The sequence below is a fragment of the Aethalodelphis obliquidens genome, unplaced genomic scaffold (genome assembly GCF_003676395.1).
Source record: "Aethalodelphis obliquidens isolate GAN/ISIS:26980383/991018 unplaced genomic scaffold, ASM367639v1 scaffold63, whole genome shotgun sequence".
NCBI classification, from domain to species: Eukaryota; Metazoa; Chordata; class Mammalia; order Artiodactyla; family Delphinidae; genus Aethalodelphis; species Aethalodelphis obliquidens.
This window is the reverse complement of record NW_020838007.1, coordinates 1555330-1579092: the sequence shown is the minus strand read 5'-3', so window position 1 is coordinate 1579092 and position 23763 is coordinate 1555330. Positions and strand designations below refer to the sequence as shown.

At 56.7% G+C, this 23763-nt stretch overlaps 2 protein-coding genes across 4 annotated transcripts; one reads left to right on the top strand and one right to left on the bottom strand.

Annotated features, from left to right (window-relative positions):
* Window positions 1-102: 102 nt before the first annotated feature.
* On the bottom strand, window positions 103-21590 carry P2RX6 (purinergic receptor P2X 6). Of its 3 annotated transcripts, XM_027088653.1 has the most exons (12): window positions 9965-10199; window positions 9136-9286; window positions 7370-7441; window positions 4422-4497; window positions 4138-4231; window positions 3963-4043; window positions 3744-3885; window positions 3546-3655; window positions 2142-2235; window positions 2008-2073; window positions 1762-1839; window positions 103-1673 (listed from the first exon to the last, which is right to left on the bottom strand). In XM_027088653.1, exons 1-12 carry the CDS (start codon window positions 10096-10098, stop codon window positions 1590-1592), a joined length of 1182 nt encoding a protein of 393 aa, XP_026944454.1. In that variant the 5' UTR covers window positions 10099-10199; the 3' UTR covers window positions 103-1589. The 3 variants fall into 3 exon arrangements, 1 of the variants encoding a protein (XP_026944454.1); XR_003429096.1 differs by lacking the exons at window positions 103-1673; window positions 1762-1839; window positions 2008-2073; ... (6 more) ...; window positions 7370-7441; window positions 9965-10199 and adding exons at window positions 15274-15410; window positions 20639-20797; window positions 20960-21590 and having other exon boundaries at window positions 8802-9286; XR_003429097.1 differs by lacking the exons at window positions 103-1673; window positions 1762-1839; window positions 2008-2073; ... (7 more) ...; window positions 9136-9286; window positions 9965-10199 and adding exons at window positions 14597-14638; window positions 15274-15410; window positions 20639-20797; window positions 20960-21590.
* On the top strand, window positions 10203-21593 carry LRRC74B (leucine rich repeat containing 74B). The gene is given in 12 exon segments (XM_027088657.1): window positions 10203-11134; window positions 11726-11861; window positions 12264-12400; window positions 13231-13437; window positions 16570-16600; window positions 16602-16678; window positions 17892-17963; window positions 17966-18005; window positions 19035-19107; window positions 20658-20753; window positions 21460-21532; window positions 21535-21593. Coding segments are annotated over 12 exon segments (1140 nt in total). The 5' UTR covers window positions 10203-10995.
* The last annotated feature ends 2170 nt before the right edge of the window (window positions 21594-23763 follow it).

Here is a 23763-nt window from a genome sequence, read left to right as displayed (position 1 = left end):
CCCAGGCCCACCCTGCACTGCCCACTCGTCTCCCAGGTGATGCTGTGCCCACCACAGGCACCACTAGCTCCCGTCTCTGCCTGTAAGGAGCACGCAGGAAGCTGCTGTCGACAGGCTTTACTCCTGGACCCTGAAGCCATACATCAGCTTTCTTTGGGCCCCATACATGGGACCCCACCCCGGTAAAGATCTCAGGGCCATGTTCTCTCACCCTGACCTTTGTGGCCTGCCTCCCCAGAGACACTGCTCTGGGGATTGCGAGGCATCAGGGACCCCAAGGCTTTGCTGAGGCTCCAGATGCCAGATGGTTCCAGATGCTAGCCCAGCCTGAACCCCAACCCTGCCCTCCCCAGCTGGCCCATGTCACTGCCCCGGCAAGCGGCCAGCATGCCTAGTCACCGGGCCCCATGAGAAAGCAGCCCCTCGCCTCCCAGGTGGGCACTCCCAAACCCCTGCCGCTCCCCTGGGGCCAAGACAGGGTCAGACCCCTGCAGCCAGTCCCTCCCTCCCAGCTGTAGGCTCCCTGGCGCATGGGGAGTTCTCCAGCGGGCAGGACTCACACCCTGTGAGGACGTCACAGCCAGATCCAGGCCAGCCTGCCGGGGCCTCTGGAATTTGTTTGGGGCATTCCTTCTGGCCACTGGGCTCCACCCGAAGCGAAGGACAGGGCCTCCTTCGAGCAGTTGCCTCGGGCTGGTTCTTAGGCGTGTGACCTTGGGTAGCAGTGAATTCCAGATATACATTCTCCCCACCCCCACAGTTCCAGGAGGTTGAGCTGGGTGTCACCAAGGAGCACACAGACGGTCCCAAAGGACCCAATGACCACCAACTCAGCTTCTCCATCCTCTTCTCCCAATCCCAGCCCTCCACAGTCTGAGGGCTGCCACCGGGAAGGGCTGGTGCATGCGCCATTGCCAGGTCCTAGTGGGTTGGATCATCTGCCTGCCCCAGTCTGAATTCCATGGATGACCCCCCCAAACTGGGTGGGGACAAGACCCAGGTACCCAGCACCAGAACAACAGAGACAGCCAGCCCTCTTGTCAGACCTCTTTCTACCCTGCCCTAGACTACGGCAGCACAGACCCTGGAACGGCGCTGAGAGGGTGGGGGCTCTACCTACAATGGGGGTGCTGCCAGGGGAGAGGGCTAGAGCCTGCACAGCCAGTGGAGGGTCTGTGCTGACCACTGGTGAGTGAGCCGCTGCTGGAAGCCCTGGTGACAGAGCTGGGAGAGAGTTCTCCAGACACAGCTGGAGCCCTTGTGACCAGCGCCTGGGACATGTTCCGCTGCAGGTCTCTGTGCAATAGTAGCTTCTGCTGCTCCCTGGGCAGTACCCTGCCGAGGCCAGAGTCAGGGTAGGGACAGTGTGCCTGGGAGTTGAAGGATGGAATTCTCCCACTCCCTGCCCTGGTCCTGCTGGGGCTCCATCCATGAGGTTCCCAAGGCAAGGCCCCTCCCTTCCCAGCCCCGACCCCTGACAGCAGGGAACAGGCCTCAGGAATGGGCCAGCAAGCAGGCGCCAGGGCCAAGGCTTTGGTGTCCAGCTCCTGGTAGCAGCCCTGGCTGTTGGGACAGGCGCTGGGGCCCCTCTAAGGAGCCTGGGCAGCCAGATGCAGGGGTGCAGATGCTGGTTTTGTCTGCTCAGGGCTGGCGGTCACCTTTGGAGCTTTTGCCTGCAGATAAGGACAGCAGGTCGGGGCTCAGGCCGACGTTCCCCAGAAGTGTAGCAGAGCCCAGGCACCAGGCAGGCCAGCAGCTTACCTCCTCATACTTGGTCCTCCAGTAGAAATGAGCTTCTCCATCCACGTACAACAGCAGCAGGTCACACAGGAAAGTGATCTGGGAGAGGCAGGACTGACCTGTGTCCCGGCCCCCAACCCGTCCTCCCGCCACCTCCCCAGACCTCCCCCCAACTAGACCTAACGTCAGGGGGCTCGGCTGTGCCATCGGATGGGCCTGGGCCCACATTCACTGAAGCCAGAGGGAGCACACTTGAGCCAGACTCACCACGCCCAGCCAAGCTGCTCCTGTGCCCAGAGTGATGAGTGTGGGGATGAGCCCGAACTTCCCTGCCTGAGAGAACTGGGTAAGCCTCTAAGCCGTGCCTGTCACCCCCAACCCACCCGCCCCTGCCCACCTACCCGCCCAGTGACGAGGATGTCAAAACGGATCCCGTAGAGCTTTAGCAGACTCCGGACCTCCACACCCGAGGCCTCCCACCAGTGAGTGGCCGTCCTGGGGGCAGGAGAGAGTCTGGTGGCCTGTTCTGCCCGCTTCCCGGCCCTCCCAGGCCTCCATCTTACTCACCCACTGACTCCACAAACCCCCAGCCCTACCCTGAGTCCTGGGTTTTTTGTTGAGGATACAGGGAAAGAGCAAGCAGGACCCGCCTTTCAGGAGCTCCCTGCCTGCTGAGGGGATGAGGTAGAGGGGTCTCTAAATAGATGCCTGCAGTGGGGGCAGGGGGAGCTGGGGGGCAGGCCCAGGGCTGTGAGGGTCCAGAGGGGGTAGCTCACTCTCCCCTAGGAACCAGGGAAGGCTTTCTGCAGTGGGGACACGCAGGTTGGTTTTCCAGGGATCAGGAAGGAGTTCTAGACAAAGCAGTACCAGCGAGAGCACAGAACTAAGGGGAGCAGAGCACAGGTGGGGGCCAGCTCCACATAGCTGCAAAGGGCAGGGGAGGTCAGTGAAACCAGTCCAGGCAAGGTCCGCTCGTGTGTGTGTGCACGCAAGTGACGAGGTGACATGAGGTGGCAGAAACATAGGATCCCACTGGGCAGCAGCAGGGGAAGGTCTGCTTGGGAGACTCAAAGGCATGAGAATAAATGCAATGCAAGTTCCTTGAGTACACCCTGGATTGGAAAATAAAAAGATTTTGGACTATTATTGGCACAATTGGGGAAATTTAAATATTAGATTCATTCTGCCAGTGTTAAATTTCTTGAATGTGACAACAGGACAGCGGTCACTTGGGAAAGGTGCCTATTCTCAGGACAGCCTGGGGAGGGGTGAGTGTCTGCCGGACATCTCCTTACTTTCAAATGGTTTGGTCTGAAATCTATCTAAATATATCCAGCTCAGTCTAGAGAGGAGAGAGAAAGCAAACGTGTCAAAATGGTAAAAACAAAAAACAAAAAAAACCCTGGTGAACCCAGATGACAGCTATATGGGTGTTCACGGTACTAATTTTTGAACTTTTCTATAGATTTTTGTAATTTTTTTGATAAAACCTTAAGGGAAAAGTAAAAAAGAAAGCCCCCTGTGCAGTGGAGGGAGGTGCTAGAGGCAGGATGGGGGAGGAGGGGCTGGGGGAGGGGTCCCAGCAGCAGCAGGGGTTGGGGTGGAGGAGATAAGGCTCAGGAGGGAGGCTGGATGGAGCCTGTGTTGGGGGTCGTGGAGCTGAGACCACCTCCTCCTTCCCCTGGGCCCCCCTCCCACATACAGTGGCCATCCAGAGTTCTGGGAGGGGTGGTCTGTGCCGGCCACCACAGGAGGACAGGCAGACGAGAACCTGGCTCGGAGCAGGTGGGCAGTGGGGGCCGCACCTGAAGTTGTAGCTCCGCTCCTGCAGCTGGAAGGAGTAGTGGGGCCAGCAGTCAGAGGCCCTGGTGTCCAGGTCGCAGTTCCAGTGGACGTGGATGCCCATGGCACCGCCCTGCACACAGCACAGCACTGCTCCACTGGCTTGGGGCCCGGGGCCCTCTCCCAGCCCTCCCGGAACCCTGCCCCCTCCACAGACCCACCAGCAGCGCCAGGTCCTCAAAGACCCCTCCAGCTGCGGCCATGAGGTCCCTGATGCGGAACACAGGGCAGGAGGGGCTGGAGCGCGGGTCGTAGCGGCAGCGCTTGAAATATGTTGGGTCCTGGGTGTCCAAGGCATTGGACCTGAAAGGGGTGGGCCAGGGTCAGGCCAGGCAGGGGACACAGAGGGTCTTCGACCAGCCAGGACCCTCCCACCTTACTTGGAGAAGTTAAACTTGCTGAAGGTGACGGTGTTTTTGATGAACAGCGTGAAGTTCTCGGCCTGGACCAGCAGGGGCTTCCTGTGGGGCAGGGGGCAGGGCGGGGGGGGGGGGGGCGGTGAGTGGCAGGCTCTGTGGTCCTGGGGCAGGGATGGAGGATGCGGGGGAGACTTACACAGGCACAGCACCACTCTCCACTGGGCACCAGCCCCGGATCTCACAGGTCCTGTGGGTCCCGTTGAACACTACGCACTGGCCCGTTTTTATGCCTTGAAAATGCAAGACAAACTCCAGGCCCTCAAATCTCCATGGGGCCTGGGGAGGGGTGGGGAGGGGGCCGTTGACAGAGAGACGCAGAGGCACCATGTGCACTGGTGAGCCACCCAGGGTCCCACCAGGCCCCCGGAGCCCCCATTCCAGTGGAAGCACTGCAAGGTGGGGGTTGGGGGGGCCGGTTACCGTGGCTGTGGGTCCCTGTCTCCCCTTCAGGACAGTCCTGGTCGGCCCAGCAGCTAGCCAGCGGGATGGAGGGGTGCTAGGGGTGAGAGAGCAGACTTGCCAAGGGCCGAGGGATGCCTCCTCCGTGACCTGCCCTGAAGTCCACAGGGACTCGCCCCTCCCTGCCTTAGCCTCTCAGGGATCTCTGAGTTTGGGGGCCCAAGAGAAAGCTGGAGGGTGCAAATGAAATGGGGGCGCGAACAGCCCTGGCTGGGTAGGGGTGCAATTGCTGTATTCCAAGGCTGAGCAAGACTCCTGCCCTGCTACTTCTGTGGGGGCAGAAGTGGTTCATCCAGGGGGACTGCCCTGGTGGTACAGTGGATAAGACTGCACTCCCAATGCAGGGGGCCCAGGTTTGATCCCTGGTCAGGGAACTAGATCCCATATGCCGTAACTAAGAGTTGGAATGCCGCAACTAAGGAGCTGGCGAGCCACAACTAAGGAGACCGCCTGCAGCAACTAAGACCCCACACAACCAAATAAATAAATATTTTTAAAAAAAGAAGTGGTTCATCCAGGCCTAGCTCCTCTGGTCCAATTCAGAGGACAGAACAGGGAAGATGGCAGGACGGTGGGGAAGGTGAGTTCATGCCAGGGTGGAGGTGCTGGGGGCTGACCAAGGGGGCGGCCCTGGTGGGAGGGGCCTGGGAAGTACACAGGCTCCTCCCTTCCCTGCTGGTTCTTCTGTAAAACAGGGACATAGGTGCCTGCACACAGCGACAGAGTTCTGGGGATCAGCCAAGAGGGGAAGGTGGTGAGCTTTCCGGGGGTCCCAGGCCCCGAAAGGAAGGCACAGCCTCACGGACGCAGTTCTGTAGTTCTGTCCCGGCTGAGGCTTGACGCTGCTGCCCAGGGCACCCAGTTCAGGGGCAGCAGGGGGGACACAGCATCTGGTGGTAAGAAGGGCTCAGGGGCTCTGAGCCAAATGTGATTAGAGGGCAGAGGACAGTGTGGAGCCACCTGCTCTGCCTTGCTGTCCCTACCTGTGTCCTGAATCTGCCCCTCTTCTCCACCCTGGCTGGGCCACCATCTCCTTTGTCCAGACCCCATGGTGACCAACGTGGGTCCCCATCTCAGTCTCATTCTCCTCCATCCAGCAGCCTGAATCATCCCTCCCAAGGCACAGAAGATGAAGCGCCCCTCCCCTGAGCCCCTCTGCGCCCCCCATGCTCCTGTGATCAAGCTCAGCTCCACAGAAGGGCTCTTGGGGCCCTGATATCTTGGGCTCCACCCTTCCCACTCCAGTCCAAACAGGCTCCAACCCCACTGAGCAGCAGGTGACCCCAGAGATGCCTCACCCCATACAGCAGGGGCCTTTGCCCACACAGCCCCCTCTGCCTGGATAGCCTCAAGATCCTGACTGAGTCTCTGAGTCCAGTGGGAAACCCTTCCTGAGGCCCTGAGCTGGCAGAGGAGGCGTCTCCCTGGGGCTCCTAGCTGCAGCCTCTGCCCCCGTCGCAGGACCTGGCATCGTGGCTGGGCTGTCTGTGCAGAAGCTCCTTGGCGTATGCAGGCTGGACTTCTGCAGCCCCGGGGGAGGCTCAGCAGGTTTCTGAAGCTGTAACAGTACAGGGAGCACGGTGTGCTGGGAGGGACCAGACGATCAGGACCCTCAGAGGAGCTGCTCTCAGGAAGCCGGGTGGTCAGATCTGGTGGTCAGTTTCATGGGACAAGCCAGAAGCCGGGACACAGGGCAAAGAGGAATCCCATGGATTCCAGAAAATGCAGAACCATGGCCCCAGAAAAATTTCAGGACAGTCCACACTGAACAATAAATAGGCGTCATCTGAGCATTTGGAAAGGGAAGGACATCATGCGTTTGCCCAGTGCACACACATCACCTCCTCTGAGGATGGGGCCGACCAGGGACATGTGACATCCCCAGCAACTGTGGTGGGACCAACGACCAGGACTTAGGGGCAGGGACCACACAGTTACTCTCCAGCCCAGCAAGCAATTAACTTTTAGCCTCGATTAAAGAAAGATGTCACCATGGAGGTAGGCTTCCAAGGCTATGTCCTGGTTCCTGACTGTTCAAACAAAATCCGCAGCTAGGAAACTGTACACTTAAAAATGGTTAAGATTGTAAATTTTATGTTACATGTATGTTATCACAATTTAAAAAATTGGAAAAAAATCCACAGCTGGAGAGAAGAGTCAGTGGGCTCTGTGACAGAGGCGGGATCCCTGGGACATCCCTAGGCAAGGGGAAAAGGTGAGATTTCAGGGGGAGGATCTGCATTTCTGGATAAGAAATGGATCTGAAGATGGCAGGAGACGGGCTTGACCACAGTTGTAGTGAAAAGTACCCAGAGACCATAAGGGACCCTGAGTGCAGCATAAGCAGGAGTGTGCTGTTTGCGCACAAAAATGGAAGCTGCCCCAGCACACATTAATAGAGGCTGTGCGTAGAAAAGGGCTTGCCTGGTTTTTTTTGTTTCTTTTTGTTTGCACTGGGTCTTCGTTGCTGCGTGCAGGCTTTCTCTAGTTGTGTCGCGCGAGGGCTACTCTTCATTGTGGGGCGCGGGCTTCTCATTGTGGTGGCTTCTCTTGTTGCAGAGCATGGATTCTAAGCACATGGGCTCCAGCAGTTGTGGTGCGTGGGCTCAGTAGTTGTGGCGCAGGGACTTAGTTGCTCTGCAGCATGTGGGACCAGGGATCGAACCCGTGTCCCCTGCATTGGCAGGCGGATACTTAACCACTGCACCACCAGGGAAGTCCCCCAGCTTGCCTCTTGCTATTATAAGAGCCCACCTGAGCACTGTGCCCCGTTCTGGGTGTTACCCTGACAACCTCCAGAATGCCCAGAGGTGGGACCAGGATGTGGAGGGGCCTGGACACCTCATGGGGGACAGCAGCAGGAGATTCTGGAACTAGGAACCCGCTGGGAAGCCCTCAGGCAGCCTTACCTCTGGGCATCTGCCCTGAACTTGTTCTGGCGTCACAAGGAAATTGGTCACCAAGAAGAACACGTTCTCTCCCTAGAAGACAAGCGTCAGGGTTGGTCTCTGCTCCCCACTCCCATCGGGAGATGCCAGAAGCCAGCAGCTTGGCTTGTGCGGGAAGGGGCCCTGGCCCCATCGGGTCATCAGCCCTGAGCCCCAGCAAAATGCTCTCCAGTGAGGCAAGGGAGGCAGAGACAGGAGGTTGGCTGGGCTGCTGGCCATTTCTGAGCCCATGTGTGCCTCTCACATTCATTTAGTTGCTCAACCAGAATTTTCCAAGAGCCTCCTGCTTCCAGGCACTGAAGATCCAGGTGGGGAGGTGTGCCCCTCACTGCAGGCATGGCCAGGGGCCAGGGGAGCCGGAGGTAAGCTCTGTTTGGACAAAAGATGACTGGCGCCTCTTGCTGCACATGAGAGCTCAGCGGGTGTGGGGGATGCACGCCCAGGAAGGGGAGGCGAGGGCTGGGCAGAGGCAGAGGCAGCGGTATGGTGGTAGTCAGGATCTAGAGGGGCTTCATGGCCACCATCATGAAAGGAAGCCTCCTAAGGGTCAAAGGTAAGGGCTGGCAGACTCAGCCTGGATGCCGCATGGGGACCCACCAGAAGACCTCAGCCATTCAGGGATGGTGTAAGCAGTTGTGAAAGCTGTTAGGAAATGGTATGAACAGGAGGGAGGGACGGTAAGGCATCCAGCAGGTCCAGCCTCGGCACTGGTGGATGTCATTGGATGACAAAAGGCCACACTGGGAGAGGGAGATGATTTCTCTTTGGATGTGGTGGGTGTGCACCCAGGAGGCAGCTGTACTCAGGGCAGGTGGTCACCAGGGTTAGAATTTGGGCACCAGCAGGACAGAGGAGGAAACTAAGGTTGTGGACAATCGGGTGGAGGGAGAAGTTGCCGGAAATGCAGCATGGGAGGGGCAGAGGAGGAGCACTCGACAGCAGTGTTCCAGGTCAGAGAGGAGGCGTCCAGGAAGCTCCAGGTCTCGGCACCCTGCACCCCTCTCACCCCACCCTCAAGCTCAAGCCTTTAGCTCCTAGACACTCCTCTCCTTTCCAGATGCAGACTTTTAATTTATTTTTTTCTTTTCCATTATGGTTTATTACAGGATACTGAATATAGTTCCCTGTGCTATACAGTAGGACCTTGTTGTTTATCCATCCTGTATATAAAAGTTTGCATCTGCTAATTCCAAACTCCCAATCCATCCCTCCCCCACTACCCTCCCCCTTGGCAACCACAAGTCTGTTCTCTATGTCTGTGAGTCTGTTTCTGTTTCATAGATAAGTTCATCTGTGTCATATTTTAGATTCCATATATAAGTGGTATCATATGGCGTTTGTCTGTCTCTGCCTGATTTACTTCACTTAGTATGATCCTCTTTAGGTCCATCCATGTACCTGCAAATGGCATTATTTCATTCTTTTTTATGGCTGAGAAATATCCCACTGTATACATGTACCACATCTTCTTTATCTACTCCAGATGCAGACTTTGTAAATGCATCTCTCTGGTCTGGCTTCCCAACACATCACCTCCTCTGCACGGAAACCTCTTACACATCCCTGAAAGCCCTGTCCAGACACCACTCCTCTGTAAGGCCCTTCCTGAGCGTGGCCCTGTGACAGCACCAGCACCCCCTCTGGCATCACATCCCTCTCTTGCACACACTCGGTGCAGGGGTGGTATCAGAGGTGCCAGTACCTGGCAGCAGCACCAAGTCACCCACCTGTGGTGGCTTCACGAAGTCAGCCACATCCCACAGCCGGTTCCCCAGCTCCTTGATCTGGGTTACGGAAACCCCTTTGAGTTTGGTGATGACAGAAATCTGAGGGTCCAGGTCCTGCTCCTGGTAGCCTTTTTTGGCGAGAAGGGCCCACCTGAGAAGGAGGCAACAGGTGGTATGGTATGTCCCCGGCACACGGCAGATCTGGGACCACCTGCTCAGTCTCTCCCCCGATACCCTCCAGGCTCCCAGGCCAGCATTCAGGGGCCCCACCTACTCCCCACCTCATTTCCCACACCAAACACCCTGCACAGGCCAGAGGCTCTGGCCATGCATAGGAGAACCAGTACCCTCACCAGGCACCCATGGGCTTGGAGATGCCCACCACCACCTCCTTCACCAGCCAATCCTCTCCCCCTGCCCGGCCTAGATCCAGCTTCCTCTTTAAAGACTACCCTGACCCAGCCTAAACTGGTGGTCTCTACTGGGGGCCTTAGTGCTTCAGCTCTCACAAGTGTCAGGGACTACCTCCTGCCGGCCGGGGGCCTCCTGTGCAGGGATGGGGGCCCATCCTGCTCTGTGCCCAAGCCCAACATGGGGCTGGGAACAAGGCACAGGAAAGAATGCAGGTGGGCACCCAAGCACACAACCTGCTCTTACACCCCACTGGCCTCTAGACAGATGGAGAGCCTTCCTTCTGCCCACCTCCTGACCTGTTCCACAACCACCAGCCCAGCCCCTGAAGAGTCAGACCTTCACCCCTCAGCCCAGCAGGACCAGCCTGCTCACAGGACCTCCCTCCGGCTAGCACGCCCAGGAGCCGTTCTCTTACCCCACCACGTAGACCATGACCCCCAGCTGCAGCAACCTCTGCAAGGCGCCCACCCGCCAGTTCCGGGTCCTCACATACTTTTCCGTTTTGTAATCCAGAAGCCCCCAGCCCACCACGGCCCCTGGGGAGACCATGCTCCCAGATCCTGCCGGCGGCTGGGGCGCGTGAGTCAGCACAGCAGCTGCAGCCACAGCTGAACGGGAGGTAAAGCAAGAAGCAGGCGCCAAGCCGGGCCAGGCCAGCAGCTATTAAAGGGACACTCAGGACGGGATTCAGCCTCCACCTCCCAGGCCCAACCCCCAGTTGCCCTGGGCCTCCCATCCGCTTCAGACTCCCTCTGCTGGGCCCCAGACACACAGAGAGGAGCAGTCTCTGTCCACTGCCCTCTGGCCTCACCTCCTTGGGGTGATGACAGGTGGGATAGGTATTGTGAGAGGGCGGCATGGGCCAGCAGGAGCCCAGAGGAAGACAAGGAAAGCTTGCGGAAGAAGCAACCTCTGAACTGACACTTGCAGATCTTAAGTTCAACAAGCAGCATTGGGGAGGAATGTTCTCGGTGGAGGGAGCAACATATGCGACGCTAAAGCGTGTGAGAGCTGGGACCCACAGAATGGGAGCGAGACCCTGGCTCCAGAGAGGAGGTGGCCAGGCCCTGTAAGGTCCCCCAGCCTCCTCTGTGACGCCCCCGAGGAGCTGCCCCACCCCCAGTCTCTGGAGTGGAAAGGGGGCGATGCTGGAGCCGCCTAGGGCGACGGGAAGACAAGCCCGCCACGCGCCAATCGGTCCTGGCTGCGAGCGGATCAAGGTCAGCCCGGGGCCGCAGCGTTGTCCGCAGCAACCAACAACTCGGGGTCGCCTGGACAACTGCCGCCCGGGAGGCTCTCTATTGGCTGCAGCGGGCGCCTGTTCGCCATGCGTCGCATCCGATAGGTCGATGCACCGGAGGGTCCGCCCACATCCCCTGGCCGCGCTCCCGATGCAGCCCTCGCAGTCCCGGCCTCGGTGTCCGCGAGTGCAGAGTGGAAGTAACCATGAGGGGTCCCTGCGAGGGGCCTGGAGAGAAGGAAGAGCTGGAGGAAGGGGCGGCGGCGGCCGCTGGGCGTCCTGCAGGGGTCCCGAAGGCCCAGAAGGGTTCGGACGCGGATTCGAACTCCGACCAGGAGAAAGAAGGTGCCTACGGGTCGGGGGGCAGGCTGGGGCCAAGTAGGCAGGGGACCCTGTCCAGCAGGAGCGCATCCCTCCGTGGACACCTTCGGGGCAGCCGGCGGCCGCTCCAGCCCTGTGCCATCTCCGTAATGTTCCTGGAGGCATCAGGAGTTCCATGATTAGAACAGGCTTCCAGAATGATGTTAAGATGCAAAAATCCTGCCAAACAGTCTAAGAAGGGCTGTCCCACCCTGACATGGGATCAGGGCTGGGTTTTCCCAACCCTCAGGAGAAACTAAAGTAATGGATGTATAGAACTTAGAATTGCTTCAGCTTCCTTCCCCATAAAATGTTCATAAAGCGTATGTGGTCTGCAATCCAGCGGAAGACACAGCATGCACTTTGGTGTCAGACAGGCAGGGTAGGGCCAGGATCAGCTGCTACAAGCTGCATGACTTTGGGGAAAGGATTTGCATTCTCTGAGCCTCAATGTCCTTGTCTGTATGTGGGGGCAACAGTCCCTACTAGCAGGAGGAAATGCCTCTAGGAGGAAAACAAGGCTGCGTAGTGATGGAGGCAGGGGAGGGGTCCACATCTATCCCTGTCTCCTATCAGGCACCCATAAGCTTGGAGAACTGGGCAAGGACACCCTCTACCTGAGATCTTGCTGGGCCCACAGCGTCATGCCTGCTTCCTGCTTTCTGCGCCAAGGGAGCACCCCAGAGCTCAACCTGCAGCACTGTGGCGTGGGGCCCCAGCTACCCCTGGAGGGATCCTGGGGCCAGGCTTGGAGGGCAAGGACCTGGGAGCAGCAGCCATGGGTGTGGTCCCTTCCTGAGCCCATCCACACACTCCCCGGCCTTGCTCTGTACCAGGCATGTCCCATCCCCCACAATGGGTGACAGGTGGGATCGGGGCTATGACAAAGTTCAGTACAAGGGCTGGGGAGCCTGCAAGCAGCCCATAACTTGCTGGAGAGTCAGCGAAGCTCCTGGGTGGAGCCTAGAAGGAGAAGCAGGTGTCCCTGGGCCTGTGGAAAGGGGAGGTCCTTCCAGCTGGAGGGCACTGAGTGGGCTGAGCCCTGCAAACAGAGCCTGGGTACTGGCTAGCTATCTGGGGCCCTCAGCTCTGGGAAGGGCTCAGGCCCCTCTCTGCCCCAGGCTGCCCAGGCTCTGGCTTCTGTGTTGACCTCCAATCCCTACATCAAGCGGCTGGAACTTCAGGACAGTGGGCTCTGTGGGGCCGGCACAGAGGCCCTGGCAGGTGCTCTGCGCAAAAGCAGTATCTGTGGTAGGTGCCGTGCCTGGGACAGGGGGGCAGGCTACCCCCACACCGGGCCTTGTCACCCCCCGACCTGCCGGTGTTGCTGGGGGCAGAGCCTCATCACAGGGTGGGGAGGGTGGGGTGGAGTTAGACCCTCTGTGGTGCACCCAGCGCTGGGCCCCTCCTCTACCCTCTTCTGCTAGCCAGCACCCCTGCATACGTCATCCTCCCAGTGCCTGAAGGCAGGTGGGAGAGTGCGGCACAGAGGGTCAGGGGCTGGGCAGTGCGGGAGGCAGGGTGCTGGAGTTTGTCAGGGCTGGATTCAAATGCCGCCTCTGCGGCAGGGTGACCCTGGGCAAGGAGCCAACCTTGCTGAGCCTCAGTTTCCAATCTGTGAAGTGGGCCCAACAATGCCACTTAGACCTTGGGTATGTGGGAAACATATGCTCAGCGGAGTGTCTGCTCACATATGAGCTCCACACACAGCCACCTGGGCTGTCACTGCCAGTCCCCAGAAATGTGGCAGTGGGGGCTTCTGTGGGTGGGCTGTGTTATGCCACACACAAATCATCAGCGGGCTGGCTGCATCTACATCGCAGACGTCCTCCACAGCCCCACAAAGTAGGTGGTTTTAGCCTCTTGACAAAACTCGTGGAGACATGGAGTGGGGGTTGAGGTCTGGGAAGCTGCCTGGGGCCGGAGGGGACCCAGCTGATGGGTGGCAGACTCACCATCCACCCCTGGACAGTCTGACTGCAAGGCCCCTCCTGCTGTGTCAGGCCTGGAAGGTGTGCGGGAGGGAGGAGGGTGATGCCTGGCTTTGGATCCCACCAGTAAGGAGTGGTGCTGGCCCCCAGATGTGGACCTGTCGGAGAACCAGCTGGGAGCGGTGGGATCCTGGGCTGTCTGTGCCGCCCTGGCGGTGAACCCGGCTGTGGAGAAGGCACAGCTGGCAGGGAATGGCCTGGAGGAGCAGGTGGCCCAGTACCTTGCTGAACTCCTGCTGGCCCACACAGGCCTGAAACCCCTGGACCTGAGCTATAACCAGCTGAATGACCAAGCAGGTAACATCCGGCCACTGGCCAGGGAGACCATGGTGGCACTCATGACCATCTTCCTGGGGCAGGGTGGGTGGAGTAGGCAGGACCACTCTGAGCATCCATGCTGTGGATCCTGCTCCCCCCCCATCCCCGTACAGAACTCTCGGCCCATTCCCCGAATGTCTTACTGCCCACCACTGCATATGCTGGGTGCTGACAGCCACTAGGGATCCAGCCATGAAGTATACTAAGTCCCTGCCCTCAAGGAACACACATTAACAAGATAACTCTCCATAATTATTGTGTTACAAAAGAAACAAACAGGGCTTGATTCTAGAGACGAATGTGGAGCCCCTCCCCGCTTTAGAGAGCTGACCACTCGGGAGGACTCTGTAAGGAGGAGATGTTTAAGCTGAAATGTGCAATGGGGGAGGAATCAGACATGGCAAGACCAGAGGGAGAGTATTTCAAGATGAGGAACTATTTCCCAGGCACACAGACACCAGTGTGACTGGGCTACTATGCCAGGAGAGAGGGTCCAGCTGTGGGATGGAGAGACAGCAGGGCCGCAGAACTACAAATCATGGCAAAAGGCATGAGGATTTCATTCCGAGTGCTGTGGAAGACATCAGTGGGATTCCTTGATCTTACCACTTTTGTTCATGCCCCAGAGCCTTTGCATGGGCTGGCTGCTTTGCCAGGAACATGCAGTTCTACCTGCCTGTCCTCAACCACCCCAATTGATTTTAAGAATCACCTGGGACCCTGGGTTAGGAATACAGATTCCGTGGCCCTGGGCCTCCTGAACCTCTGTATCCTCTTGGGGGAGATGTGGGTGCATCTGCATTTTAACAGGAGCCCCAGGAGATTTGTCTGATCCAGAAAGTTTGGGGATCACTGTTCTGACTGCTTAGTGTGAGTGGGGGTGGCGCCAGCCTTGGCTTGGGCGAATCAGCCCTAGAGTTTAACCGCCAGAGAGACAGTCTGCCTTCTAAGAAAACTGTTGTGAAATCAGTGAAATTAAAAGAGAAACTCTCAGGCTTCCCTGGTGGCGCAGTGGTTGAGAGTCCGCCTGCCGATGCAGGAGACATGGGTTCATGCCCCGGTCCGGGAAGATCCCACATGCCGCGGAGCGGCTGGGCCTGTGAGCCATGGCCGCTGAGCCTGCACGTCCGGAGCCTGTGCTCCGCGATGGGAGAGGCCACAGCAGTGAGAGGCCTGCGTACTGCAAAAAAAAAAAAAAAGAGAAACTCTCCCTGGTGGTTCAGTGGTTAAGAATCCGCATGCCAATGCAGGGGACACGGGTTTGAGCCCTGGTCCAGGAAGATCCCACGTGCCGCGGAGCAACGAAGCCCGTGTGCCACAACTACTGAGCCTGTGCTCTAGAGCCTGTGAGCCACAACTACTGAGCCCACTTGCCACAACTACTGAAGCCCACGTGCCTAGAGCCCGTGCTCTGCAACAAGAGAAGCCACCGCAATGAGAAGCCTGCGCACTGCAAGGAAGAGTAGCCCCCACTCGCCACAACTACAGAAAGTCTGCATGAAGCAACGAAGACCCAACACAGCCACAAAAAAAAAAAAAAAAAAAAGGTAACTATAAAAACATTAGTTCAAAAAAAAAAAAAAGAGAAGCTCATTTAAGACTTTCAACAAACTAAGGGTAGGCGTCCCTCTGGGCCTTCACGGTCAGAGCGTTAGCACAGGAGAGGCAGTGAGGATGGAGGGGCTGGAAGGCAAGGCCCCACAAAGGCTGCACAGCAGGGATGGGCTGTTTCCCCAAGTGGAGATCTGTGGGTGGGACAGACTCCCTTAGGGGTCTCAGTCTCCCCACCTGACCCAAGGCAAGGGTGGCACCTACCTCATGGGTTGGCTGCAGGGGTCATGAAGAACAAGCATTGGAACTACAGGAGGCCGATTCATGCGTATAGAACTTTCTCACCCTCCAGCTCTTCAGCAGTGGCGGACCACCGCCCTCCTCTCCCAGCCCTGGAGTGTCTGAGGAAGAGCAATGTACATGTCTGAGAACCTGCGGGTGTCATATCCATGGCTGGATGCAGGGTGTGAGCCCCCTTCTCTGGGAGGTTCCCTGGGAGGCAGCCCAGGGAGTCCTCACTGTCCTGCAGGGAGCTCTCCTAGGTGCTAACACTTATGTGGAACTGGCGGCTGAGCCCTCTGCTCTGGGCATTTCTTCAAACCAGCCTGTGCTGGGTGCCGGCACCATGGACAGGGCTCAGATTCAGATCCCTCGAGGGGCTCCCAGGTGTGTGGGAGAGACAGGCCAGGCAGAGAGGTCTAACAGCCAGAGCCTGGAAGGATGGAAGCACAGTGGACATGGGGTCCACAGTGGCCCGGCCCAGCCTGGCGGAACAGGCAAGGCTTCCTGGGTGAGGATGAGGAGCTCTTATCCAGGTGAAGAAAGGGATCAGCAGGTCCACACAGGGGGCAGCTGGAGGCTGAGAACTGGGACCAGGTCAGACCAGCTAAGTGTTGACAGAGTGGAAAGCAGGGTGGGTGGGTAGGACTTCTGCCCATTTTATGTGTAAAATATCTCTCAGCTTTCTTACCCACCCAGCCCTGCTCTTTCCTTTTCTACACCACTGCCTCCTCACTGCCACAGCTGTGCTGGCCCTGTCACCTCTTGTGTAGACAGTGGCACAAGCCATCCAACTGGTCCCCTGGCCTCTTGTCTCCGCCCCCTCCCACCCACCTTCTCACTTCTTAACGCATCTCTCGAGTGCCCGTCACTCCCACCTTCCTCCACTGGCTTGCCTGGCCAGCCCAGCGCCAGGCCAGTGTGCATTTCCACAAGCACATCCGCTCCTCCCCAGATCCACTCTCCACGGTGCCTGCCCACGTGCACAGTGTGTCCCTCAATCTTCAAGGTTCTCTCTGCTTTCTTGACCCCCTAGGCAGGGTTGGCCCCCACTCTGTCCCCACACCTCCCTGTTATGGTCTGTAATAGCTAACATCCCATTAACTTATATTTATAGCTTCTCCAATAAATGTGAATTCCTTGAGGGCAGGGCAGGCCCACGTGGGGTTCAACGCCCTGACGCTGGTGCGCAGCAGAGACCCCAGCCCACAGCGGGCATCGGTATCACTTTTTGAAGGAATGAACAGAGTGAATAAAAAGTCTGTCTTGGTGTTTCTGAAGGGGAGATGCTTGGACCAGCCCTGGCAGAAAACAGGACTCACTGAGCTTAACATAAGCTGGAATCACCTGCGAGGCCCAGGAACTGTAGCCTTCGCCAGGGGACTAGAGGTATGAGGTCTCGCCCAGTAAGCCCCTCCGGCCTGTCCTTTGGGGGCAGGTCTCCCAGACGCCAGCCCCCCATCTTTCGCAGCTCTTCAGAAATGAGTCTTGGATCTTTTCAGCAGAGCTCAGAGAATGTGTTTTGTTTTGTTTTGTTTTGCGGTACGCGGGCCTCTCCCTGCTCTGGCCTTTCCTGTTGCGGAGCACAGGCTCCGGACACGCAGGCCCAGCGGCCATGGCTCACGGGCCCAGCCGCTCCGCGGCATGTGGGATCCTCCCGGACCAGGGCACGAACCCGTGTCCCCTGCATCGGCAGGCAGACTCTCAACCACTGCGCCACCAGGGAAGCCCTCAAAGAATGTTTTTTCAGGTGATTTTCATTTTCCTGGCTCTACTTAAGGACGACAACATGTGGTCTCCCTGTGCCCACTCTCATGTCACTAAGTGAGGTGTCCACAGCTGAATGTCGCACACCTTCTGAGACATCACATACAGGCGGCTGGTGGGGACACTATGCAGTCCAGTGACACATGCTCACCGCTGGGCAGATGCAGATGCTTCCCTGAGATGACAGCCTTGCGCCCTGGGATCCCAGCACACACTCTCAAACACCCTGCCTGCTCCCTTGGGTCTTGTGGTTCGTAGGCCTTGGAAGTGGGCAGCACAGGCGCCTGTGATGCTTCTGGTGGCGGCTGCCTCTGTGGGATCCTCCTCAGGGAACAGCAGCCACTGCCTTGCCCTCTGACAGGGCTGATCTTCGGTCCTGCCCCACAAGGTGACAGATCAGGCTTTGTGTCCCCAGGGCACCCACGAGCTCCCACCCTCCTCCCCATCACATTTCCCTGGGTATGTTTCATCCAATAGCCCTTCACTGGGGTGCCCTCTGGGCCCTGGGCTGCACTGTGCTTTGGGGGCCCTGCCCTTGAGAGGTCCCCACTCGGGGCGGGGGAGCTTGATCACTGTGTCTCTGGGGCCTGCTGCCCAAGGAAGATGGCCCAGTCCTGAGGCTCATTCGCATCCACACCCACCCTCTGTGCTTGCTTCTGGTCTTTCCACTCTGCCAGTCACCATCGTCCAAGCCCCAGGGCTCTCTTCTGGAACCTCTGTGGTCTTCTGCTCTCTGTCCACGCTCTTTGCTCCTCGGGCCACCTGGGCTCGGAGGCTGGGGACTGGCTTCCTCCACCTTCACATGTGGTCCCATGGGGTTGCTGCTTTGCGTCCGTCAAACATCTTCCCGAAGGTCTTGGACATCTTGTATAATGGCTGTGGGGATCCGGGAGCCTCCGTGCTGGGGGAGGGCTCAAGACCAACAACATGTTGGAGGAGGTCTACATGAGGTGAGAGCACGGGGTGCCCCGCCCCTGCCTCCAAGCCCACGGCCACACAGGGACTGGGGCTCATCTTGCTGCTGTTTACCACTTCGTGCCCAAACCTGCCACACGCACTCATGATGGGGCCGCAGCCACAGCCCAGCTCCATCCTTCTCACTCAAGTTCCTCCTTTGTAATTGGGACTCATAACGTGTACTGCGAGGCCAGGGGCTGGGAAGTGCAAACGCGTAAGGCATCTTCAGCAGAGCCTGGTGCAGGGGTGGGTGGGGTGTGTGCTCCACACGAGTTTTCCTCCATTTCAGGAGGAGTGGTCTTCTCTGCCCAGCACACGGCTGCTGAGGGGGCCTGCCATGGGTGGGCTGCTCCTCCAGGCCCTGGCAGGGTCCCAGGCCTCTTGGGAAAACCAGAGCGGGAGCCACATCCCAGAGGGAACGGAAGAGGCCAGACAGGTCATGGGCTACTGCGGCTGAGTCTCACACCAGGGCTGCCAGAATGAGCTGGGCCTGCCTGCCATTGGCAGGGACATGTGCTCCATCCTGCCCACTTTTCCTCCTTATGGAAGGAGCCATGGTCAGAGGAGAGATGCTGAAATTCAAGGTCAAGCTGGGGTCTAAGTTAGAGGGACATGGGGCTGACTGTGGAGACAGAGTGGCCGGGAGCAGTGCTGAGGCCTGGAGTTTGTGCCCATCAGGAGTAGGAAGAGGTGGGGAGGGAGCTGGGTGGCTGTCATGGGGATAGGAACAGGGTGCCAGCTGGGGCAGGATGCGTGGGAGCACCTGCTGAGTGCTGAGGGCCAGGGAGCAGCAGCTGGTGCAGGAGGTGGGGGGAATAACACTCTAGGTGTGTTTGCTGGGCAATCTTGAACACCGAAGCCTCTGATGAAGCTTTTACACACTGACCTGCCCAGGGCCCCTGGCGTGTTCATGAAGCTGGACCTGGGGGCTGCACCAGCAGCTCCAGCCAAGACCCTGGGGGCAACCTGGCTCTGCACAGTTGTTTGCAAGGCAGTACCATGCACATGCCTTTCTGTTGCAGCAACAACCGCATCTCTGCAGTGGGAGCCCTGAGCCTGGGCCTGCAGGTCAACCAGACACTGAGGATTCCTGCTGTGAGTGCTAGCCTGATGGGGAAGGCCCCAGCACAGACCTGCCTGTGCCTGTCCACACAGACCCTTCCCCCACTACATCTCCTCACCCCAGTGGCAGTGGGTACATGGGTCCCAGAGCCCAGGTGGGGTAGGGGGCCCCCTGGCTTCCTCATGTGACCACTTCTTCCCCTTATCATTCACTCACCCATCTCTGGCTTGACCCAAGAACTCCTTCAGACTCCTCCCCCTCCATCCTTCCCTCTCAGCTGCCCCTCCCCCTCAGCCCACTGGAGTTGTGCTCTGCTGAAGATGGCCAGGGCCACCTGGCTTCCCCTCACCTTACCCTGCTCTTCCCCTGGCCTTGCTGGAACCCAGGGGCCATCCAGGTATTCTGTCTCCAGTGGGGAGTGTGTGGCTGATCACTGAGAGCAGAGAACAGAGAAGGGAGGGAGGAGTAGGCCCACAAAGACCACTGTACCAGCAGCTCTGGGGGCATCCAGCCCTGCATGGCCCTCAGCTGGCACAGGAGCCCCCAGCAGCACCCCCTTCCCCAGCCTGAGGCTCACTCCTCTCCTAGCTCCGGCTGAAACCCAGACCTCTCTCTAAGCTCTGGGTCCCCATTTCCAGCCACCTGCTGGACCATCCCCCAGATGGGAATAGGCACGTTGGATTCTGGGAGTCGAACCTGAACGTGTCGTCCCCCTGAAGGGCTGCCTCTAGGTGGGGGTTCCTTCCCACTGAGTCAGAAGCTGGGGGCTCGGCACAGACCTGCCTGGGGTCCAGTGCTGAACCCTCCCTTTCCACATCTTCCCTCCATCTCACCTTCTGAAGAACAGTGTGGGGAGGTGGGGGGAACGGGGCTGCCTGCTTCTCCTTCTCACCTCCTCCTGTTCACTGTCTTGGCCCTTCCTTCCCACCTGCTTCCACGTGATCTTTCTACACCAGAAACATGCCCCTGCTTTAAATCTGTTGGGCACTCCCCTCTGGACAAATCCAAGCTTAGCGTGTCATTCACAGCATGTGGGCTCTGGGCTCTGCCAGCAGACCCCCCACCCCCCACCTTGAGGCACATCATTCTCAGCCCAAGCTGCTTGCAATTCTCCTACCACACAGTGCAATTTCTCAGCCCTGCTTTGATCCTGAAGCTCTTCTTACTGAAATGCCCAGCTCCACCCACCACACCTGTAAAGCTCAGCTCAGGGGTTTTATCCCCTGCCCACCCTTTACCTCCCAGGGAGGGTTGGTGCACCCGGTCTCATGGCACTCTTCACATTATACTTTTATGTTTCCTTTCCTCTCCTCCCTGTACCAGTGAGCTCTTTAAGGGCGGGGTGTGTCTTGTGTGTCTATGTCTTTGGCTCCCAGCACAGAGTGGGTGAAGGGTGGGGGCTCAGTCAGTGTCCACTCCCTTCCTTTCTTCCCTGACTCCAGTCTCACCAAGGGCATCATGTCTGAGGGAGGTGCCTTCTGAGCTGAAGGAGCGGGGCCGCCCAGAGCCACATCAACAAAGATGAGGGACCCCTCCCGCCTCCCTGGGCTCATCGTCTCTCACCTGTGTGTGTGTTTCTCAGGTGTCCAGGAATCCCATGCAAAGTGAAGGCTGCTTTGGTGTTCTCAGGTCTGTCCAGGCTAATCCACTGTCTGCCCTAGAGCTGCTGGATTTTTCTGTAAGAACTTCTCATAAAACTCATCTCGGATCCTCCCAACAGCCCTAGGAGGTATAATTTTCCCCATTTTAGAGGAAAAAAAGTGGGGATTAGAGAAAGAGTGCCCAGGGCAGATACATGGTGTGGCCACATCCAAGTTCAACCTGGGTCATGCCGCCACTCGGACTTGCCTCCCACCCCCGTGTGGGGTATCACGGTGGTCTCACCTCAGACCTGCCTGGGTTCTTCATTGGCCGAGAGAGAATAGGTGGCTTAGGGGGCACAACGCTCACTGCTCACCAATGTTTGCATTTGCAGGTTCAGCTCTTGCAAGGCGGCCCCTCTCCCTGTCCAGTACTGGCTGCAGGTGCTGGAAGATTCACTTGGGGAACTGCACAGGAGATGAGAACCCCTTTTCACTCAATTTTGCCTTTTTAATATAGAAAAAATGTCACTCTTTTCTAAGGTGGTTAAACATTAAGGAGAGAATCCCCAATTATAAATTATGAAAAGAGTCTAGTCACAAATCACTGCTTATTCTACCTCTGATTTTTTTCAACCCAGGCCTGAGTCAAAGCCTTTCCAGAGATGTGTTTACAGCTTCAATCCTTCAGGCTTGGGACAACTAATGCCCTAATAAGCTTCTTTGATACCTTGGGTACATAAGTAAAACAGTCAAGTTCTCAGAAAGTGATAACGCACAGCCTTGTAATGGGTTTCTCCTCAGGATATCCATGTGAACAGAGAGTTTGATGACCTCACCAGCTCAGTGAAGGTCATTCTTCCAGGGCTTTACATAAAGCTGCCCACAGAGTGGAGTACAAAAAAGAATTCCTGCCCGTCTTCAGACCGTCTCAATGACTATGTTGTATGGTTTCTTCATCTCTCCCATTGGCCACTTCAACTTTGAGATGCCTTTCAACACATGAGTCTGCACCAAGTCCCCAGGTCAACTGGGTGGCAAGTCCTACAGAGCCGGCCTTCATAGTGACTCAGACACTGGTACTAATCGGGGCCTTCCTTTGCTCTCACTCATTCGTGTAACACGAACTTGTATTATATGTTGCACACTGAGCTGGGCATGGGGTCAAAGATGCCCAAACAAGACCCTGCCCTGGAGACCTTTGGACACAATTAAAATATAAGGTGGTCTGCAACTGGCATTCTCAAAGTCAACTTGGGAGAAGGCAAATGGACACAGCTTTTTTGGAAGGCAATTCATCATCATGCACCAAGAGCCTTAAAATTGCCTGTCCTGCGATCCAAAGTTCTGACTAATCTGCTCCACAGAAATCACCAGAGATGCATGGAAAACCGGATGCCCAAAGATGCACATGCAAATGCTGTTTATGATATGAAAATTGAAAATAATCTAAATGCCCAATAACAGGGGATTGGTTTACTACAATTTGGAATTCTGTAAACATTAAAAGTCAAGTGTTCGAAGAACATTTAACAGTTTGTGAAAATGCACATGATTGACGTTAAGTGAGAAAATCAGGATAAAAAAATCACATGGTTTGTCTGGCAGCTCCTCAAAAGGTTAAACATGGAGTTGACCATATGACCCAGCAATTCCACTTCTAGAGAAATGAAAACACACAAAACATCTGAACCATCTGAACACAGATGTTCATAGCAGCATTGCTCATAATATTCACAAAATGCAAATACCCACCAACTGATGAGTGGATAAACAAAATGTGGTATACCTATACAATGGAGTATTATTTGGCAATAAAAAGGGATGAAATCTGGGGTGATGGAAGTGTTCTAAAATTGATTAAGGTAATGGTTGCACAACTCCATTGACATACTAAAAGTATTTGAATTGTATACTTTAAACACGTGAATGGTATGGTATATGAACTGTGGCTCATAAAGTTGTTTAAGAGAAAAAGGAATGAGGGACTTCCCTGGCGGTCCAGTAGTTAAGACTCCAAGCTCCCAATGTAGGGGGCCCAGGTTCGATCCCTGGTTGGGGAACTAAAATCCTACATGCCGCATGGTGCCACCTGAAAAAAAAAAAAAAAAAGAGAGAGAGAAAGTAATGAAGTCCTGACACATGTGACAACATGGATGAACCTTGGAAACATTACCCTAAGTGAAAGAAGTTAATCATAAAAGACCATATACTGTACTTCATTCATATGAAACGTCCAGAATAGACAAATATACAGAGACAGAAAGAAAATGATAGGTTGCCTAGGGCTGGGAGAGGGGAGGAACTGGGGACTGACAGCTAAAGGGTATGGGTTTCTTTGGGGGATAAAAATGTTCTAAAACTGATAGTGGTGGTGGTTGCACAACTCTGTGAATATACAAAAAAACCATTGAATTGTGTACCACTTTAAATGGGTGATATCTGATATGTGGATTATATCTCAGGAAAGCTATTAGTAAATAAATAAATACATAAAATCATGTTGTTTGGCCCAAGTTGTATGGATAACAAATGTATACATGTATATACTAGCAGGAAAAACAAACAAAACAACCCTGGTATTAACAATGTTTGTCTCTAGGTTGTGGCTTTATAGATTTTATTTCCTTTCTGTTTTTCTGCATGTTCCACACTTTCTACTCTATAAATGTGTGTTACTTTAACAATCAGAAAAATTAATTGTACTTAAGAAATGGCGGGTGGCACAAGCTACAAGTCAGCTGCGCGCGCTACGGCCTGAAGGAGGGCACCCCCATCCCCAGGACGAGGCCCTAACGCCCTGAGACTGTGTTCGGAGCCGGGAGGTGACTGAAGGTAAAGGCCCCCGATCCCGCGGGATAAGCGCCCCTGAAGCCCGTTCTCCCCGCCCCACGCGGGGCCGCTCCGGACAGCGACCCTCAGGCCTCCAGAGCGGTGAGACAATCTCGCGGTTTGAGCACGGGGGCGGCGGGACCGGACCAGAGGCGGCGGGACCCTCTCCTGCTTCCCCGGAAGACTCTGCCTTACTCCAGCCTGTCGTTACGCGACTGCCCGCGCCCTCAAGATAGGACACCGAGCGCTGCCCAGCCCGGCACCTCCCTCCCCTCC

Bases quoted from the DNA above. Each gene is read 5' to 3' on its own strand.
- P2RX6 (XM_027088653.1), bottom strand. From the start codon at position 10,098: ATGGTCTCCCCAGGGGCCGTGGTGGGCTGGGGGCTTCTGGATTACAAA. The intron at 3,886-3,962 runs GTAAGGTGGGAG...CACCCCTTTCAG, and splicing joins AGCAAGTTTAACTTCTCCAA to GTCCAATGCCTTGGACACCC. The intron at 3,656-3,743 runs GTGGGTCTGTGG...TGCTGTGTGCAG, and splicing joins TTGAGGACCTGGCGCTGCTG to GGCGGTGCCATGGGCATCCA.